This window comes from Bos indicus x Bos taurus, chromosome 13 (assembly GCF_003369695.1).
Source record: "Bos indicus x Bos taurus breed Angus x Brahman F1 hybrid chromosome 13, Bos_hybrid_MaternalHap_v2.0, whole genome shotgun sequence".
NCBI classification, from domain to species: Eukaryota; Metazoa; Chordata; class Mammalia; order Artiodactyla; family Bovidae; genus Bos; species Bos indicus x Bos taurus.
In genome coordinates, this window is record NC_040088.1 from 66722256 (window position 1) to 66744304 (window position 22049).

The window sequence follows — 22049 nt, forward strand, 5'->3', positions numbered from 1 at the left end:
GAGTGGGGTGCCATTGCCTTCAGTTGCGTCCAACTCTTTGCGACCCCACGGACTGTAGCCCGCCAGGCTCCTCTGTCCATGGAATTCTCCAGGTGAGAATACCAGACTCGGTAGCCATTCCCTTCCCCAGGCGATCTTCCCAATCCAGGGATCGAACCCATGTCTCCTGCATAGCAGACAGAATCTTTACCATCTGAGCCATCAGGGAAATAACGAGCATAACCCCAGAAAACAAGCCATTTATTCTCCTGGGCCTAAAATCGATGGAGAACCAAAATAGACAGGCTACCATTTTGATGAGGAACCATATCTATAGAGAGTGAAAAGAGAGAAAAATAAGAACAAGTTTTGGAGTTCAAGAAGAGGAAATATATTCTGCTTTGGGGCTCCCCCCTTCACTGGGTTCCCACAGTGGGGTCCCCTCGGGGTGCAGGGATCTGGGATTCTGATGGGGAGGAGCTTAGTCACAGAGCCGAGGCTACTGAAGCTCTCAGCTGTACATTGGGTTATTTACTAAGGCAGGTAGGTTTAACTTAAAGCTGTGTTAACCATGTTGAAAAGTAGAAATCTATCCAGAGAACAAAGAAAAACATTTCTATAACAATTAGAAATCCTCTTTTGGTAACTGCTTCTTTCAATAAAACATTTCCCAAACCAAACTTAAACTAGGAAATCGAAAAGGCAATCTCCATCTCTATAATGTCCTTTCAATTTTTGGTAACAGGCTATCATGGCACATTAGTTGATGCTACATTTTAATGAAGACTGGCTGTAAAACTGCCTACTGCACTCAGAATACCACCAAGAGAGCCTGCGATGGTTCGTGCTATTGTGGGAACAATTAATAGCTACTGGCTACAGTTGGCAGGGCCGAGTGGGTTTTGCCAAAGGCAATTCCTTGGTATTAAACCCAACCTCTACTAGCAGCACAAAGTCATTCAGCCATAGCAAGACCTAGTTGCATTTCAGCTTGTTTATTATTAAACTGGGTAAGTTTTACAGCCCAAGTCTGGTGAGCAGGTGCTGAGTATAATGCTGGCCTTGGTTGCACAAGTTCATGGAACAGTAGTCTCTGGCTAAAATTCTCCCAGAAGTGACATCCAATATAAATAAAAAAACAACTGAGGATTTCATTAATACATGAGATATCCTTAATAGCCAAGATAACCTAAAAGCCTGTATTCCACGACATCCCTCTTTACAATCACTGACTTGACAATCTTCTTGTCACTGAGAGTTGATTATAATTTCTTAGACTATGTTTTCCTCCTCCTCCTCACCCTCCATGACAGACAGCCCATACGTTGAGTGAGCGGTGGGAATAATTGAGAGGAGGGACTCCTCCGTGAAACTTTTCCTAAGATACTCAAGTTATGGCTGTAATTCTGGGCTGCACTGTGTCCCTTCCAAATAATTCCATGGACAGGCTCCTCTGGAATCTTTCTGACCCAGTGATCAAACCCAGGTCTCTTGCATTGCAGGTAGATTCATTACCATCTGAGCCACCAGAGGAACCTTAATAATTCATATGCTGAAGTCCTAAAACCCTAGCACCTGAGAGTGTGACCTTATTTGGAGACAGGGTCTTTCGAGAGATGATTGTGTTCAAATGAGGTCATTAGGATGGGCCCTGATGCCATAGAATTGGCATCCTCATAAGAGGAGGGAATTGGGACACAGAGGAATGGCCATGTGATGACACAGGGAGAAGACCGCGTCTACACCTGGGAGAGAGGGAGGCCTCAGGAGGAACAGCCCTGTCCATACCTTGATCCTGGATGTCCAGCCTCCAGAACTGGGAGAGATACATTTCTGCTGTTGAAGCTGCCCCCCTCTGTGGTATTTTATTACAGTAGCCCTAAGCTAAGACAACACTGAGAAAAAAATCATAAGGAAAGTAAAACCAGACTCTGGGTTGAAAAAAGGAGCAAAACAACAACAAAACCACCAATGAAACAAAAATATCTATGAGACAGGAACTGGCCGGAGCACCTTCCTGCTTCGTTGGCATCCAAAGATACCACACTCATAAGCTGGTGGGATGAACACCTTCAAAGTGAGATAGCTGGAACTGTTTTTCCCCAGGGAGTAGAGGCTGCTGCTCCCAAGACCTCCCTGTGCTTAGTCGTTCAGCTGTGTCCGACTCTGTGCAACCCCATGGACTGTAGCCCGCCAGGCTCCTCTGTCCATGGGGATTCTCCAGGCAAGAACACTGGAGCGGGTTGCCACGCCCTCCTCCAGGGGATCTTCCCAACCCAGGGACAGAACCCAGGTCTCTTGCTTTGCAGGCAGATTCTTTACCGCCTGAGCCACCAGGGAAGCTCCTGGATCCCTTTTGATTCAGACATCTCTCTGGTCTCTAACATACATCACATCACATCACAGCTCCCACCCAGGAAGCCTCTCTCTGCACACCATGCCTGGTTTTGGTCCCACCAGCTCAGTTCCGCTGGCCAGAGCTTTGCTTCTCAGTTTCTCTCATCTGGCCCACAGAATCCTACATACAGTATCATACCTTGCCAAAACTTCCTTTCCCCAGCATTTTGTGCAAGGTGAAATCCTCGATTTTTAGTTTCATACGTAGAGAACCTCTTTCTTTGTTCGGCTCAGGTTCTGGACGATGGCATACTTTCTCCATCTCTTCCAAGGGAGACTCCCAGGAGATCCCCTGAGGCTCTGAAAATGATAGGCCAGTGGTTAAAAGGAAATAAGGAACAGCGGAGGGTCATCCTAGCTATTCTGAGACCTGCTTTCTTTTTCATATCCTGTTCTAAAGTTTCATCTGCAACAGTTCAGAAAGGGGTTCCTGCAGGGCAAAAGGAGCACCTCCTGCCTGGAAGCCAGGCATCTGGGGGGTGGACCGTGTCTCTTTATGGGACAGACTGGGGAAAATGTCAGGTTAAGAAACATTCCAACCAGCAAAAGACCATCTCTGCAGCAGGAACAAGCACTTTAGATAATGCCGGATCACAGACACATAGGGATTTTAGCCGAACTAGAGGGAAGATGACTCCGCATGGCTTGCAGGCGTAATGGCATCAATTTCTGTGACCTACCATGTAGGGAAGAAGAGCTGGATAGCAGATCATTGAAGACGCGAATGGAAGCATTCGCCACAGTCTTCAGGTCAAGATGCTGCCTATTTTGATTGTCTCTGAGACATGGTTTACCCAGAGACCTTTCCCAAATCTAATCCAAACACGTCTTTAAAAAAATTTACAGACAATTTATTCTTCACCCCATGCCAGAGAAGTTGTAGACCAACTTTTCTGGAACCTTCCTCTCACCCTCTTATAAAATTTCTTTTCTTAAAATTGAAATACACTTGACATATCACATTGTGTTAAGTTAACATGCATAACATGTTGATTGACACATTTATCTACTGTGATATCACTTGATGGCATCTCATAGCACATAATTATCCTATCATTTTTGTGGTTGGAATTATGTGTGTGCTCAGTCATGTCCAACTCTTTGAGACTCCATGGATTGTAGCCTGCCAGGCCTCTCTGTCCATGGAATTTTCCAAGCAAGAATACTGGAGCAGATTACCATGTCCTATTCCAGGGGATCTTTCCCATCCAGGGACTGAAGCTGCATGTCTTGTGTCTCCTGCACTGGCAGGAAGAGTCTTTACCACTCCAGGTTTGTCTTTCATATTCTGAGTCCAAGGAAAATAAGTATTTTATAATATATGTTGAAACTACTCAGAATCACATGTATACATATAGCTGAGTCCCTCTGCTGTTTACCTGAAACTACACACAACATTAATTAATTGGCTATACCTCAATACAGAATGGTTTTGGTGTTAAAAAAATAAGAATTGAAAAAGAATCACACAGTCACAACCGCTCAAAAAGCACCTTCCAACAGGAGGCTGGATGAACTTCCATAATGTCATAAATGTTAAGGATGTTGGCTATTCTTCCCCATTCTAATCTTAAACTTTCCAGTAAAGACTCAAAGTACAGAATAAGATGGTCTGTGGTATTTCTACCTTAGTGCTCTATGGAGGATTCAGTTTTGTAAAACAGTCAGACCATGGCAGAGAATAACATTCTAAAATTCTAAGGAAAAGTTTGCCCCATCTTCTACCCCCACCCCAACTTCCCACAACCCCTATCCGCTTACAAAGCTTTTCTAGTGGGCTGTATTTTGGTTTTACTTCTAGAAGTAGAAGTCTTTTTGTGGGTGGCTAGGTCAGTAATTTCTAACTAGAAAAGAATCATTTATCAGGCCAGGTAAAGGGAGACTTTAGCCCCGAAAGTCTTAGTGAAAGTGTTAGTTGCTCAGTTGTGTCCGACTCTTTGTGACCCCATGGACTGTAGCCCGCCAGGCTCCTCTGTCCATGGGCTTCTCCAGGCAAGAATACTTGGAGTGGGTAGCCATTCCCTTCTCCAGGGGAACCTTCCCGACACAGGGATCAAACCCGGGTCTTCTGCATTGCAGGCAGATTCTTTACCTTCTGAGCCACCAGGGAAGTCCTCGACTCAGGTTAAGGTTAATCAGGATTAATTACTGATGACAATTCCATGGTGAATAGGGATAGCTACCTTTTTTCCCTGGTCCTGGTACGTACGGCGGCTTTGCTTCACCTTTTATGGAGCATGGGAGACCAATTTCAACTGGACCTTCTCTGAAGATGTGCTCAGAATCTCTTAAGCAGCGAGCCTGGGTTACAAACAAAGAGTCAGACCACCCACCTACCCACCCACCATGGACGGGACCATGCATGCTGCTGTCCATGGTCACGAAGCCATTTCAGATCCCTGAGTATGTAGGATAACCAAACCTCTCCTCCTCCTCGGCACTCTCTTAGGATCCCACACCCTGTGAACATCTATTATATTTTACGCACCAGCAAAGCATGCTTACTCCCTTCATATTTTCTGGGGGCTCACTGGTTTTTCCCACACTCCCCACAGCACTCAGTCACAAATAGGAATCAAAGACCAATGGATGGAAAAAAAGCTCAAGTAGGCAAAGCCAAGTCTTTAAGATTTTTTTTTTATTAGAGCAGACCATTTTAAAGTCTTTCTTAAAGTTGTTACAATACTACTTCTGTTTTATGTTTTGGTTCTTTGGTGCGAGGCGTGTGGGATCCTAGCTCCCTGACCAGGGATCAAACTCACACTTCCTGCATTGGAAGGTGAAGTCTTAACCACTGGACCACAAGGGAAGTCCCAAAGCCAGGTCTCAAAGAGGGTTCACAAATGTGAGGATTCAGCATGCTACTGAGTGGAAAGGCAAAGCTGCCTCGGATTCAGTGTTTTGGGGGCATTTTGGAGATGATTTCAGCAAATGTTTTTCCCACCAGCTATTACACAGTCATTTTATAATAAAGCTAGCAATGAATATAATATATAATTATTAATATTTTAATATATTTATTATTTATTTATTAATATTTATTAATATAATAAAGCTATAATAAAGGTATAAAGCTAGCAATGAATCCTCAATAATTTTAATTGTGCCCCTGCTCATTCCATGAAGAATTTAAGCTCTTACAAAGATCCACACAAGCGAAATGCATTAAATAAACATCTCAAAGTGGGGATGTGGACATGCAGATCAAAGCCAGGGTCAAGGCAAGTGCTTGGAAACAGATTCCAGGTTGCCCCATACAGTTGCTACAAGTCCAAGAGTGAAGGGACTGAAATAGTCCTTGTTGAGTTGGAACTGCGGGAACTTGTCCCCTAAAAGCCAATCCTACCTGCTGAGTGCTCTCGATCATTGCCAGTGCTTCAGCCATCAGCTTCTGGTTTATACCACAAAGGTTGGCCACCTTTGTCTGGCATCTGTGATGCACATTCATGCCACATGCTGAAAGAGAAGCAATGCCATGAGCAAGGGTGACAGAACCAACTTCTAGACACTCTGAACACGATCTGTTTTGGGTGCAGGTATGTCCAACAGACAACTGTCAACCCCCCAGCACCATCTTCCCCGCAGAGGGAGACGCTGAAGACAGATATTAGGGCGGTGCTCTTATGATGCCACCAAGCATCCACCTCCGCTTCACTGAGATACTCATGCACACAGCAGGTGCCTTTTGTCATGATGCTGGGACACGACTCCTGCTCGAGGCAGAGCCAGAGCCTTGTTGATGGCAAGGAAGGCTGCCGTCCATTTGTGTGCACAAACCGAGCACAGTGACTGGCCTCCAAAAGGTGCTCACCAAAGACAACTTTTCTTTCATCTTTCAAAATGTTATTGAAATATTCAGATGATACTTTAGCTGTCTTTACCTTTAGTTTTCACTAGGTAAACAAACCATTCACAATAAAACAAAATAGCATTTTCTATGTAAGTAAGTATAAACCATAGATAGTTGTAAAAAACCCATCAGAAGTGAAATCTTTAATACAGTAAAGATGCTACTTATAATGGCCTCTCTCTTCTGAACCCTGTCTGATTTACTTGACTCTTCCTGGGCTCCCAGATATAGGTTTTATGTTGGGCAGCCCCAGCTCCCATTTCCTACCCATGACTGCAAGGCAGAGAGAGGGAGGCAGTTAGCAGGGATTGAGCATCTTACTGTTTAAAAGTGTACCAGATCTAAGCTCCTCTCTGATGTGCCGTGCAGAAAGGCTCCCTGCCCACCAGGATCAAAATGTCAGAAGCCTGTTACGAACCTAGTAGGTGATAACTGAACCTCCGTGAGTGCAAACAGTTCCTCTGATGACTAATTTCATGCAAATTTCAGCAGCCAGAGAAAGGAGACAGGATCAGGATAAGAGGGGACCGTACTTAGGCAGGAGGCTTACAGGAGAGCAAGAAGAAGAGAGAGGGAGGCAGAGACGGGGGGAGACCCAGGGGAGGGAGTGGGAGGTGGAGATGCAGACAGGGGCATGAGGAAGGAGGAGACAGCACCCCGCCTCACGGGGTTCCAGCAAGAACAGAGAATGACTCGGGGCGAGGGGGAGGAAGGAGTGGGAGAGAGGAAGGGAGAAGAGAGGGAGGGAAAGTAAGGGAGGCCAGAGGACAGGAAATGAAAGAAGAGAACGGAACAGAGAAGAAAGAATGTTGGGAAATGAGGGGACAGAGCAGGGCGTGGAAGCCATGGAATAATGCTAAGGAATCCTAGCGGGAGTTCTGAGCTCAGAGGCAGCAGCCACTGCTGGGACGAGCGTGGCCTCTGCAGGTGGGGTGATGGGCTCCAGGGAAGAAAACCCTGATGTCCAAGACCATCAGACTCGAGGTGCCATCAGGTGTGGATTTGATTATTCCTGTCCTGTTTGTCCACTCAGAAATCCTCCAGTTACCTGTTGCCTGTGAACTCCTAAAGACACTCTACACAATGCCAGGCCACCCACCCACGGATCGTTGAGCAGGCGTAGACAGGAAAGTGTGTGGTGGTCCCCTGGGCAGCAGAGGTTTCTCTGGTTCAGATGAATTTTGACTACCTGTGGGTTTGCCTTCAGCAACGAGTTAAAAAACCTAACATCACCTGCCTTCCTTAAGATGTTACTCCAGGCTCCACCAGACCTGCAGATACACCTGGGATGTGGATAAGGAGGCATCTAAGGGCGATCCTCCTGCTAGGTCAGCCCCCTTTATCACTTAAAAGACCCAACACACATTAGGCAGTGGCATAAGTTAAAATGGGGTCACCCACAAAAAATAAAGTGGTTTCTATGTTTAATCAGTGGGCTTCCCAGGCGGCACTAGTGGTAAAGAACCTGCTTGCCAACGCAGGAGATTTAAGAGACACGGGTATCCCTGGGTTGGGAAGATCTCCTGGAGGAGGGCAGAGGAACCCACTGTAGTATTCTTGCCTAGAGATTCCCATGGACAAAGGAGCCTGGCACGCGCCCGTCTATGGGGTTGCAGAGTCAGACATGACTAAGGTGACTTAGCAAACACGCATGTTTAATCAATATCTTAGGATAAACCATAATGGAAAAAAGTGTGTTAAAAAATGCATATAAATGTATGCACATTATATAGTGTGTGTGTGTGTGTATATATATAATTGAATCATTTTGCTGTATAGAAGTAATTAACAAAAGTGTACGTCAACTATACTCCAATAAAAAATCTTTTAATTGAGAATAAAATGCTCCCTGCTGAGTGGGGCACCTTTGCTTTGAACACATTATCTAGGCTCTGTCCCCTCTCAGCCCCACTCCAAAGGCAGAAGGGCTCTGATAGTTTTTGTTGGAATTTTTCCTCCCTACCTCCTAATCCTGGTGAAATGGCATCTCACTTTCTAAAGGTTATTGCCTTAGCAACCTGGGCTTTTAGAGCAAGAAGGCTGTCTGGCTTTTTCTCTGGTTAGACTGAATAGCTGGATGGGTAAAGGGGCGTGAGCTTGGGCTCTGTGGTCAGGTCACCTGGAGGAGCCATCCTGTCAGAGCTGGGCTGCTCCCTGTGCAGGCTCCCCCAGTGGCTGAGATGGCAAACAACCTGCCTGCAATGCAGGAGACCTGGCTTCAGCTCCTGGGTCAGGAAGATCCCCTGGAGAAGGGAATGGCAACCCACTCCACTCTTCTTGCCTTGGAGAATTCCACGCACAGAGGAGCCTGGTAGGCTACAGTCCATGGGGTCGCAAAGAGCTGGACATGACTCAGTGACCGACACGTCCAACACTTAAACTGTGCAGCTGGAGTTCACAGCACGCTTTGGGGACAGGTGCGCCAGCTTCAGTAAGCCAGGGAATTTTCCCGTACAGGACTTTTCAGCAGCCCAGCAGATGTACCAGGCTCATTCCTCGATGGGGCCACAGACAGACTGGTCCTTGCTGGTTCCAGGGAGAGTGGGAGGGGCATGGCTGGAGCTGCCAGTCAGGAAGGGACAGGCCAGGGCAGGGGACCAGTCAGAGGAGCGTGCCACCTCCTTGCTTCCCAGGACTGGGTGCCTCAGAAGGCATCAGGCCAGGGGCCTGGACACGGGACCTGAATGACTGTGCACTTCTCTGGGAAATAAGACATGGGCTGGTGGCAGGTGGAGGGAAAGAACAGCAGCGGCTTGTTATCCGGGAATTTCTCATTCAGGACCACGGGGCTCTTCCGGGCTGGCTGAACAAGCCAGTCATCTCCATCTTCCCTCCCTCCCTCGTCCTCTCATCAAAGCTGCAAATCCACCCCCCTGGATGTTCAGTTGGTGGGGACGCCAAGCACCTTTCGCGTGGGACTCACCGTCGCACTTGAGTCCTTGCCTGGCCAGGCCCCACAGCAGGGTCCCACAGTGCTCACAGAAGGTTGGGCTCTTGTAATTGTAGACCTTAAATCTGTGCGGCATGTCGATTTTGAACCTCTCCTTGTGGAACTGAAAGGGAACAAGAGAGTGTGATGGTTCGTGTGTCCCTGGGTTCCCCACTTTCCATTTCTCTAGCAGAGACTTTCGCAGAATGAACAGAATAATAAAAACATTGCAATGATGTGTATTGGAAGTCATGAGTTTTACTTGTCAAGCCTTATAGTCATGTCCAATGAAGACAGGAAGCCATTAGCTGTTCTGGGTCAAGGGCATGAGATACTCGTTTCAGGTAACCTGGAGAGAGCTGAAGTCTGCCGCCTCTGGGCAGATGGGTTAATATTTCAGGAAGGAGACCAGAGTTATTCGTTTAAATGGGAGTTATGTCAACGGACTTCCCTTCCTAATTTAATATAAATATTTCCTTTTCTCTTTCAACCTAGAACGAGTGCTTTCACCTTGGGAAGATATTATATAATGCCTCCTCTAGAGGCATCGGTTTATTAGTGTGAGCAGTGGGAAGACTTCTCACACTTGTTATATATGAACAGAAGAGACAAGGCATAGAAAACAGTCCCGCCAGGTGCTGTGACAAATGTCACCTGTGTTGTCTTGTATACGTGTAATATCTCATACAATCCTCAAAATATCTCATTTGAAGCAGCCTCTGTTCAGGATTCTGATTTGATCTATGGGGACATTAAACACGGAGAGGGCGAGACACTAGTTTCGGGTCTCAGTAACAATCATTACTGAAGAGGAAAGTGTTTTAGGGATATCGACACGCCTGGAAAAACTTAAGAATTGTGCATTATGAGCAAGAATTAGGGAGTTGCTGGACTTCCCTGGTGGTACAGTGGATAAAAATCTACCTGCCACTGCAGGGAAGGTTCCACACACTGTGGAGCAACAAAGCCCATGCACCCCAACGACTGAAGCCTGCAAGCCTAGAGATCATGCTCTGCAATAAGAAAAGCCACCACAATGAGAAGCCCCAAGCACTGCAGCTAGAGAGTAGCCCCTGCTCTTTGAAACGAGAGAAAGCCCACATGCAGTGACAAAGACCCACTGCAACCAAAAAGAAAAGAATTTTTTAAAAAGTCCTTTAAAAAAGAATTAGTGGGCTGTTAAAGGCAATGTCAGGATGAAATCATCATATTTCAGACAAAGGCGAATCTAGGTCCGTACCATAGTTTCTCGGCTGTTGATAGCTGATCCTGTGCACTTTGCTATTACTTTATCGATACACTTCTTGTGAATTGCTGCATTACATTCTGAAAAGAAATAACTACAGCTTGAGATTTTCAGAAGTTAAGGGACAACTAAACAAAAGAAATGATGCTAGTACAACAGAAATCCTTCTTACTTACGTTGACACTGGTAGCCTTGTTTGTTCAGACCCCTGCAATAAAGCACATGTTTGAATATGTATATGGACTTTAGAGTCAACTGTAGTACCAAGAACAAAATCATTTAAAAGATGAACAAGCTCTCATAGCTTCCTACTGTCACATAGCATTTTCTGATCAGCAGCCCTCGTCTGTTATTAGCCAAGAGTGTTAATGTGCGCTCTTATTTGGACCTGCTTTGTGAAAAGTCTGAACATTCAATAAATGAGGAGTTGTTCCTCATTTAGGGAAAGTTGTTCCCTTTCATTAGCATATTTCCCAAACAAACATGCAGACAAAAAAATGCCCAACCAAAAATGGATCACAGAATCCTAGTAGCAAATTTCCATGTCTACACTTAAAAATTTTCACTGTCTTACTAAGTTCAGTACAGATAAGCAAAGATATCCATATAACACTTTATTTCCTCTTTCTGAGTATCTGAGAACAGTTGCAGCTAATAAATTCTCAACCTTAAGACTGATTCTGTTAACATTCACTATTAGAAGGGAAGGAGTTCAAGTCATTAGATGAAGACAGTTGATGGAAATCCACCAAAAGTCTACCTGACCTTTGGATACCCTGGTTAAGCCAGAGGTTGTGCATTAACAAATCCTGCAAGAACCCATGGGATAGAAGACCCCAAAAGAGTGGGGGAGGCTGAAACAAGAGATAGGAGTCATTTTGAGTCTCCAGTCTACCATAGCCTTCGCTGCTGTGGTTACTGAGGCTTGAACCAATCTCTGTTTGAGGGCTGTTAAGACACCCAAGAGCCTTGTAAACATAGAAACCCATCAGCTCCAATGGGCAAGTGTTGCCTTCTGCAGACATTTAGTTAGCAGCACAGTTGGGTTGTTGAGCTGGTGGCAGTTTGACTATAAAACTGTGCTTACAATAAAGATCTCTCCCTCTTCTGTCCCTCCCCACTCACCCCCAGAAACTTCCCATTTAATTGGAAACCAAAGTTTCCTTGAAATCTTTCTTAAGGGAGCTGGATTCCTCGCGCTATAGGAGCTCTATTATGAAAATATTCTCTAGAATCACACCGTTTGAGCCTTCTCAATCCAGGGGAGGCCACTGGAAACTCTCAGGTAGTACCTATTCCCGTACACTCCCCCCAAGGTGGAACATGCCAGGCCTGGTGGATTAAAAAGATGCATCATGGGACTTCCCTGGTGGTCCAGTGTTTAAGAATCTGCCATGTAATGCAGGGGACGGGCGTTCAGTCCTTGCTCAGGGGTCTAAGATCCCACAGGCCTCAGAACAACTAAGCCTGTGCTCTGAAGCCTGTGTGCCATAACTAAGACCCAACACAGCCAAATAAATAAACAAACAAACAAAAAATGTGACACAAGGCATAACCTGAAGCTTGGCATCACACGCGAGTTACCATACCAGACAAATTCATGGCAGACGGAACAAAACGTGGGCTGTGGGAAGAAGGTGGCTGTGAACTCATGGCACTTGACATGGTGGACTTTGGCCTGCTTGATGGCTCCTCGGCGGTGATGCAGAGCGAAGAAGCTGTCGGTCTCGAATTCGTTCATGTCCTTTGTATCTGCAGGAAGAGGGCAGTGAGAGTGACCTTCTGGATATGGCTGTCACAGCTGGGGGCGACCAGGGTGGGGGAATGGGGAAGGGGCAGAGATGGATGAGGAACCAGACAAGCTTTAAGACCATTAGCACCCCAAGTACTTGGTTGGGCTAAAAGCCTATTCGGATTTTTTTCCAAAAGATGTTATGGACATTCTGGCCAACCCAGTATTTCTAAAGTTTGGTACAATATGAAGTGTTTTTCCTTAGTCCCATAACAGAATTATCAGAGGGTGTCCTGTTACAGGATTGGAACAACAAGCCTGGATTCTTGGCTCAATCGTTCCATCCTCTTTCATGTCACTGAGCTATATCCTCTCTCAATTTTTAAAACCAGAAGTTGGAATGTTTAAGGTATTTATTGACCTCTTCTCGTCACTGTCAGTGATAAGTCAGCCAGAAAAGGCAGGAAGTGGCAAATACTTTGCCTGTAATTCTAAAGAATAATGTGGTACTGACAGTAAGTTGGAAACTATATATATATACACACATACATATATTAGGTCTCAGGAAATTTTATATCTGGTTGTTTATACACAAAAAATGTAGACAGGTAAGAGCTGGCCAGATTTCTGAAGGCAAAAGAGCTTTGGAAAGTTGTTTATGTTTTAGTTTCTGAAGCCCATGGGAATCAGATACAGCTCCATAAACTATACATGTCAATGTGGAAAGGGCTAGAAATGAACAGATGACTGCAATTAAAAAATGTCTAGATAATCCTGGATGGGACCTAGTCATCTACATCAAATCATCACATTTACATTTGTTCAGTTTACCCTGGGCTCTGGATGCTGGTGAAGGTACTCTGGGTAGTAATTGTCCACAGTACCCACAGCTTCCTAAAAGGCTGGAAGAATTCTGAGAAATACCAGTGAGAATATTAGCCCTGGCTGAAGCCCAGGTCCCCCAACCAAAATACACAATAGCAAGGTAGTTATGATTAAACAGTACAATGGACCCTCCAGCACGCATGAGAGAGCGGCACGGTAAAGTAGACAGAACAGAGCTGCCATCATCACTAAAATACGGACAACGATTTCATGACTCTAGTTCCTACAACTGCGATTTTAAGTAGATTCTTGGATTACTTATTCTACTTATTTTTTAAAATACAAAAAAATGGAGGTTTGGCAAGAATAAGGGGCTCCTGTTTCACAAATGAAGAGCGTTAACAATATTTAAACCCAATTGTTTCCCTTCTGGCTAAGCCATGGCAGTGGCTGGACAACAAGCTCGAGGCAAATGATCCTGCCACGCCTTTTCATGGCCAGGCTGGAAGCACACTGGGGAGACAACGGGCCAGGGGAGGGTCGTGGAGGTGGAGACCCTCCTCCATGATCCAGCCTAGTGCCAGCACTCATTTCAAGGCTGAAGTCTTTTCTCCAAGAGTCCATGGGTCTGTTTTATGGAAACCCCAAACTCTCAGATAAAATGTCACTTTGCTCTACACCTGAAACTAACACAGCATTGTAAATCAACTATACTCCAAAGAAAATAATAATAAAGCATTCCTAAAAAAGAGTTCCTTACAGGGCTGAGTACTTTGCCTGATACTTCAAGGACAGGCGATTTAGGTCTTTTTTTTAGGAACTGGGCTGGAAATAAATTAGGCTTGGTGAATTAGGGGTTAGACTTAGGGTCACCGAGGCAACTGCCTTCTCCTATAGGTTCTGGTTTAAGTGTAGAGATCTATTTACAACTCGGGACTGGCACAGGAGGCCATTTGTCGGGAAGCTCTGACTCATTTCTATTTTGGTGCTGATGAAATAAAAGGAAATAAAGCGTAAAATTACTTTTGAACTCAGGGAGGGAGGTGAATTATTCTGGGAACCCTATCCATATTACTGTGAAAAATATACAAATATAATCATGTAAAAATTATATGGTAGTGGTTTAGTTGCTAAGTTGTGTCCAATTCTTGTGACCCCAAGGACTGCAGACCACCAGGCTCCTCTGTTCATGGGATTCTCCAGGCAAGAATATTGGGGTGGGTTGCCATTTCCTTCTCCAGGAGATCTTCCTGACCCAGGAATCGAACCCAAGCAGATTCTTTACTGACTGAATAGTCTAATAAGCTATTATAATAGTCCAGACTATATACAACTGTATGTTTATAAATATAAAATAGTCTGTGCATTAGAAAACTGTACATTTAAAAGTATGTCAGAGAGTACAGGTAAGGAATTCATTCCCTTGCTCCTTGCTATAATTTCTTTATCCTCTGACCATTTCAATCCTTATAAGAAAGTAAATGTATAAAAGCTCAGAATTTTAAAAATTCTCCTTGTGATTACTGTTTATTTCTGAAGTAATTTGATCTTCCGTTTGTTCACTGGCTTGAATAAGCTCACTGATTTTTATATAGTTGGTTATTTATTTTATAGCAATGGTGCCTAATCTATTTGTTTAGTTTAACCAATCACTTGTTTGTAGTCAATTAAGTCACACATTTCCTGGGAAGCTATAAGCGAATTGTTATGCAGGATAGTATAAAGAATTATGAGATGTTACCCCCAATTTTGAATGGGTAAGTCAGGAAGAGATGGCACTCACAAGAAGAACAGACTTGGAGATAAGAATTCCCATTTTTTAGGAGGGAGGAAAAGAAATTACAAAAGAGGCCATGAAGAAGCAGCTGAAAAATGAAGAGGAAAACTTGAATAATATTACATCAAGCAATCCAAGAAAGAAAAGGTTTCTCAGTGCTGACGATAGAGAGATGTCAAGGGAATTGAAGCTTAGAAACAAACATTTGTTTTGAGGATTCATTCTTTTGGAGAAAGCCATTTAGCAGATGGATTGAAAAATAAGCCAGATTCTTTGGGTTTAAGGGTTGATAGAGTAGTGAAGGAAAAAGGAGTAATATATTAAACTACTTTCTCAAGAAATGTGTCAGGGAATGAAAGGAAAGAAAGCCTTGTAGAGGAAAAAAGTTTAAAAAAATACCTTTAAACTGAGAGATTGGGATTGACATATATACACAGTTCAGTTCAGTCGCTCAGTCGTGTCCGACTCTTTGCAACCCCATGAATCGCAGCACATCAGGCCTCCCTGTTCTCACAAACTCCAGGAGTTCACTCAGATTCATGTCCATTGAGTCAGTGATGCCATCCAGCCATCTCATCCTCTGTCATCCCCTTCTCCTCCTGCCCTCAATCCCTCTCAGCACCAGGGTCTTTTCCAATGAGTCAACTCTTCGCATGAGGTGGCCAAAGTATCAGAGTTTCAGTTTAAGCATCAGTCCTTCCAATGAACACCCAGGACTGATCTCCCTTAGGATGGACTGGTTGGACCTCCTTGCAGTCCAAGGGACTCTCAAGAGTCTTCTCCAACACCACAGTTCAAAAGCATCAATTCTTCGGCGCTCAGCCTTCTTCACAGTCCAAATCTCACATCCATACATGACCACAGGAAAAACCATAGCCTTGACTAGACGGACCTTTGTTGGCAAAGTAATGTCTCTGCTTTTCAATATGCTATCTAGGTTGGTCATAACTTTCCTTCCAAGAGTAAGCACCTTTTAATTTCATGGCTGCAATCACCATCTGCAGTGATTTTGGAGCCCAAAAAAATAAAGTCTGACACTGTTTCCACTGTTTCCCCATCTATTTCCCATGAAGTGATAGGACCAGATGCCATGATCTTTGTTTTCTGAACGCTGAGCTTTAAGCCAACTTTTTCCCTCTCCTCTTTCACTTTCATCAAGAGGCTTTTTAGTTCCTCTTCACTTTCTGTGATGAGGGTGGTATCATCTGCATATGTGAGGTTACTGATATTTCTCCTGGCAATCTTGATTCCAGCTTGTGCTTCTTCCAGCCCAGGGTTTCTCATGATGTACTCTGCATATAAGTTAAATAAGCAGGGTGACAATATACAACCTTGACATACTCCTTTTCCTATTTGGAACCAGTCTGTTGTTCTATGTCCAGTTTTGACTGTTGCTTCCTGACCTGCATATAGGTTTCTCAAGAGGCAGGTCAGGTGGTCTGGTATTCCCATCTCTTTCAGAATTTTCCACAGTTGATTGTGATCCACACAGTCAAAGTCTTTGGCATAGTCAATAAAGCAGAAATAGGTGTTTTTCTGGAACTCTCTTGCTTTTTCCACAATCCAGCGGATGTTGGCAATTTGATCTCTGGTTCCTTTGCCTTTTCTAAAACCAGCTTGAACATCTGGAAGTTCATGGTTCATGTACTGCTGAAACCTGGCTTGAAGAATTTTGAGCATTGCTTTACTAGCATGTGATATTATACAGTGGAAGTGAGAAATAGATTTAAGGGACTAGATCTGATAGACAAGAGTGCTTGATGAACTATGGATAGAGATTCATGACATTCATGACAAGAGACAGGGATCAAGACCATCCCATGGAAGAGAAATGCAAAAAAAGCAAAATGGCTGTCTGAGGAGGCCTTACAAATAGCTGTGAAAAGAAGAGAAGTGAAAAGCAAAGGAGAAAAGGAAAGATATAAGTATGTGAATGCAGAGTTCCAAAGAATAGCAAGAAGAGATAAGAAAGCCTTCTTCAGTGATCAATGCAAAGAAATAGAGGAAAATGATAGAATGGGAAAGACGAGAGATCCCTTCAAGAAAACTAGAGATACCAAGGGAACATTGCATGCAAAGATGGGCTCGATAAAGGACAGAAACGATATGGACCTAACAGAAGCAGAAGATATTAAGAAGAGGTGGCAAGAATACACAGAAGAACTGTACAAAAAAGGTCTTCATAACCCAGATAATCACAATGGTGTGATCACTCACCTAGAGCCAGACATCCTGGAATGTGAAGTCAAGTGGGCCATAGGAACCATCACTACGAACAAAGCTAGTGGAGGTGATGGAATTCCAGTTGAGCTATTTCAAATCCTAAAAGATGATGCTGTGAAAGTGCTGCACTCAATATGCCAGCAAATTTGGAAAACTCAGCAGTGGCCACGGGACTGGAAAAGGTCAATTTTCATTCCAATCCCAAAGAAAGGCAATGCCAAAGAATGCTCAAACTATATATACAGTACTAGGTATAAAACAGGTAACTAATGAGAACCTACTGTATAGCACAGAGGGGAAAAAAAGAAGGTAATCTGTTTGTAGGACATATGTTAGTGTTAGTTGCTTGGTCGTGTCCGACTCTTTGTGACTCCATGGACTGTAGCCTGCAAGGCTCCTCTGTCCATGGAATTCTCCAGGCAAGAATACTGAAGTGGGTTGACATTCTGTTCTCCAGGGGATCTTCCTGACACAGGGATCGAACCCAGGTCTCCTGCATCACAAGCAGATTCTTTGCCATTTGAGCCACCAGGGAAGCCCTAGGACATATGTTAAATTAACCTTCCGCTGTGTGACTCAGGGAACTAAAACCAGGGCTCTGTAATGACCTAGAAGGGTGGGGTGGGAGGGAGGTTCAAGAGGGAGGGAACATATATATACCTATGGTTGATTCGTGTTCATGTTTGCTGAATGAAACCAATACTGTAAAGCAATCATCCTTCAATTAAAAATAAATAAAATTTAACGTGCATTCCAATATACATTCAGTTCAGTTCAGTTCAGTCACTCAGTCATGTCCGACTCTTTGGGACCCCATGAATCACGGCACGCCAGGCCTCCCTGTCCATCACCAACTCCTGGAGTTCACTCAGACTCACGTCCATTGAGTCGGTGATGCCATCCAGCCATCTCATCCTCTGTCATCCCCTTCTCCTCCTGCCCTCAATCTCTCCCAGCATCAGAGTCTTTTCCAATGAGTCAACTCTTCGCATGAGATGGCCAAAGTATTGGAGTTTCAGCTTTAGCATCATTCCTTCCAAAGAAATCCCAAGGCTGATCTCCTTCAGAATGGATTGGTTGGATCTCCTTGCAGTCCAAGGGACTCTCAAGAGTCTTCTCTAACACCACAGTTCAAAAACATCAATTCTTCGGCATTCAGCTTTCTTCACAGTCCAACTCTCACATCCATACATGACCACTGGAAAAACCATAGCCTTGGCTAGATGGACCTTTGTTGGCAAAGTAATGTCTCTGCTTTTGAATATGCTATCTAGGTTGGTCATAACTTTCCTTCCAAGGAGTAAGCGTCTTTTAATTTCACGGCTGCAGTCACCATCTGCAGTGATTTTGGAGCCCAATATACATTAGGTGCAAACAAATACTTTTTGATTGCCCTTATTCATGCATTGGAGAAGGAAATGGCAACCCACTCCAGTGTTCTTGCCTGGAGAATCCCAGGGACGTGGGAGCCTGGTGGGCTGCCGTCTATGGGGTCGCACAGAGTCGGATACGACTGAAGCGACTTAGCAGCAGCAGCAGCAGCATACAAGGTACTTAGAATAGTCAAATTCATAGAGTCATAAAGCACACTAGTAGATGCCTGGGACTATGAGGTGGATGGGTGGGGAGACAGGGATGGGAGTTCATGTTTCATGGGGACAGAGCTTCAATTTAGGAAGGTGAGAAACTCAGGAGGGTGGGTGACAGTGAGAGCTGTTCAACAATGTGAACAGACTTGGTGTCGTCGACCTGTACCGTTAAATATGGCTGAAATAGTATATATTATGTGACTTTTAGCACAGTAAAAAGCATTTTAAAAAATACCTATTTCAAGTTGGAGAAGATTGCATAATTACGTATGTCTTGGCAATGAGGTGGAAACCAAAGAGAGAAGGAAAAGCTGAAGATGCCAGAGAAGAAGCACGGCTGGTGTTACAGAGCTGCCAGGGTCGCCAGCCAGGACACCAAGAAAGGGGGGCTCTCTCAGAGGCCGAGAGCGGGAAGAGGGCTCAGGGAGCAGCAGCTGTGCCCTGAAGCACAGACCCCAGCGGAAGACACGGTCTCTCCCAGCTCCACCACGTTAGCAGGCTTCCTCAGCAACTCAGAAGGGCCATGGGAATACTTGAGACAGTCACTGGGTGAGAACCACAGGAAAAGAAAAGGCGTTTCCAAACGCCAGAGTGAGCCCAACTGAACAGTTCAACACACATCACTGAGCCCCTCCTAAGTACTCTGTGAAAGAGAAAAATGAACGAAATAAGGCCATCTGCAGCAACATGGATGGGCCTAGTGACGATCATACTAAGTGAAGTCAGACAGGATGACAGATATTATACGATATCACTTATATGTGGACACTAAAAAAATGAAACAAATGAACTTATTTACAGAAATAGACTCACATAGAAAACAAACTTATAGTTACCAAAGGAGAAGGGCATGGAGGCATAAAACAGGAATGGGCTTAACATATACACATAGATAGATACTCAACAAGGATCTACAGTACAGCACAGGGAACTAGACCCAATATTTTGTAATAACCTATAAGAGAAAAGGCTGTGAAAGTATATATACATATGTGTGTGGGGGGTGCGTATATATATATTCAGACATATCTGAATCACTTTGCTCCACACTGATGCTAGCATAACATTGTAAATCAACTATACTTAAAAAAAAGATTGAAGAGTCGTAGCATTTGATTCATTTACACAGCATTTTGACAACAGGATATACATGCAACAAGAAGAACTGACAGGCTGTCCGAGACTCCATGCACACGGCTCGTAAATTAACTTCTAGGAACGGTGTCTGTGTGTGAGACGCAAGGGAAAGTCTTCAGTGACACATTTTTTTCCCTTGCTTGTTCCTAAAAGCATTTGAGATGACTAACTTGCAGCATTAGTACTCTGTTCTTCTAGGGCTAAGCAAAGTATTTATCAGCTTCTTATTCTTTTATTCTTATTCTTATTCACTTTGTATCCTGATGGTGTGACCACGTGTCATATCACAGCATTTATACACACTGTGAACACACAGGGCAACACATTAGCAGAACCTTTGGTGTTTATAGTAAACTCCAAAATGAAAATGTAGACAGACTAGAAAAGCCCTGGGCATGTGCCTTCACACCACGTGAAAAACAAAGGCTGGACTTCCTTGGTGGTCCAGTGGCTAAGAATTTGCCTGCCAAGGCAGGGAAAACAGGTTTGATCCCTGGTCTGGGAATATTGCACATGAGGCAGGAGAACTAAGCCCATGCACCACAAGTACTGAGCCCACACTCCAGAGCCTGTGAGCCACAGCTGCCGAGCCCGTGTGCCCTATAGCCGGAGCTCTGCGGCAAGGGGAGCCACCTCAATGAGAAGCCTGCGTACCTCCACAAGAGAAAGCCTGAGCACAGCCATGAAGACCCAGTGCAGCCAAAAATAAAATTTCTTCAAAAGTAAATGCTATAAATGTGTTATATTTCTGTGTGTATCTGGTCCCACAGACTGTATATTCAACTCATGCTCGAGCATCATTGGAAATTTTAAGGAAATTCCTTGCGATTCCATTTTCTTTGCTTTCAAAAAAGTGAACTAAGTTGCCAAGGAGAAGAGACATGCCCACCTCATCCCCAAATAGGAATAAGAAATGTCACTTGCCACTCATTTCCAGAAAGTATCTTGCGTTCATCAGCATTCGGCCTTGAGGTTTCAGCTCTAGCTGGTGGAAGGAAGAAAAGAAACACGGGTCAGAGTGAGAGGCAAGCGCTGAGCTGAACGACATCCCAACTGATGAGCTGGGTGAGGCAGGAGATTTCCAGCGCAGCTCTGTTCCTTTTCATCTTGCTCACTCATGTTATCATCAAAATAGCACAGCATCCACAAATATAACCTTTCTTTTATCAAAACACCTCAGCAGCTCATGAATTTGATTTGGAGATCAAAACTTCCTTAAGGCCATGTCCGACTTTCTGTGGCCTGATGGACTGCTGCCTGCCAGGCTCCTCTGTCATGGAATCTCCCAAGCAAGAATACCGGAGTGGGTTGCCATTTCCTCCTCCAGGACATCTTCCTGACCCAGCATCTCCTGAGTTGCAGGCGATTCTTTACTGCTGAGCCACCAGGGCCTCTAGGATAATAGGGGTATTAAATGGGATTGGCCTTTTACCTTCACATGGAGAACCTGCTTCCTTTGGAAAGTGCCGGACCGTCTACTAAGGGAAATTTTAATTAGATTGGTCAAGGAAGGGATTAAGAATATATATATTTCAGTATCATTATGTAGAAGGAACCAGACAAAGTGACCTGTTAAGGGACGATTCAGATTACGTGATGTGACATAAGAGACACATGGCAAATCTGAGAAGACCTGACTGACCACTAATAATATAACTAAACTGTAACGCAGCATTGTTCACACGCTAAAAAGAAAAAAAAAAGGTGAACTGAAGCCCATTGCTGATCATTACATCTATGGGTAACTAGAATAACTGAAAAGTAGCAAGAAGGGTCTGGTTGAACTCAGGACTGAATACGAATCATGGTTAAATAATTCAAAGTCATGGTGACCGTGTACCTTCCACCAGACCTTAAAAGATATTGGAGAAACTGACATAATAGCAATGCCAACGGTACAGCATCACCACTATTAGAATTTTATGATGTGACAAGCTTGTACCACTTTCTTAACTACACATTCCCATGAAAGCTTCAATTTGTTCTTGTTGTTCAGTTGCTAAGTTGTGTCTGACTCTTAAATGGCTTAAATAGATTAGTGAAAAGAGAAGGGCCTTTGACATCAAGGACATATACCATTATTCTCTGGTTTATGGAATAATAAATAATGGAGGCAAAAATAAAACTAGAAGAGAGGGGGATAGGGGCTCATTCCCAGAGGAAGTGGGAAAAACTGGTACCAGGTGACTGCAATGTTATCAATATTCAGGAATTAGTGGTGATAGAGGAAATTAAATCAGTGAGCTGCTGAAAAACAGCATCCATGGAAAGTCAGATTCCATCACATTTATGAGTGAGTGGGGGATAACCACACCAACAGGGAAAACCTTAGGAAAGCAGAAAGAAAATATCAATGTTTGGAAAC

General features: G+C 44.2%; 1 protein-coding gene across 2 annotated transcripts in view; it reads right to left on the reverse strand.

Moving 5' to 3' along the window:
- The window catches only part of PRKCQ (protein kinase C theta), a 152601-nt gene that overhangs the window by 62092 nt on the left and 68460 nt on the right, over window positions 1–22049 (reverse strand). For both annotated transcript variants that reach the window (XM_027560159.1, XM_027560160.1), the window contains exons 4-11: window positions 20609–20669; window positions 11991–12153; window positions 10578–10609; window positions 10396–10481; window positions 9150–9279; window positions 5723–5832; window positions 4560–4677; window positions 2516–2676 (exon numbers count right to left, since the gene is read on the reverse strand). In XM_027560159.1, the coding sequence (XP_027415960.1) occupies window positions 2516–2676; window positions 4560–4677; window positions 5723–5832; window positions 9150–9279; window positions 10396–10481; window positions 10578–10609; window positions 11991–12153; window positions 20609–20669 (861 nt within the window). The remainder of the gene's footprint in view (window positions 1–2515; window positions 2677–4559; window positions 4678–5722; window positions 5833–9149; window positions 9280–10395; window positions 10482–10577; window positions 10610–11990; window positions 12154–20608; window positions 20670–22049) is intronic.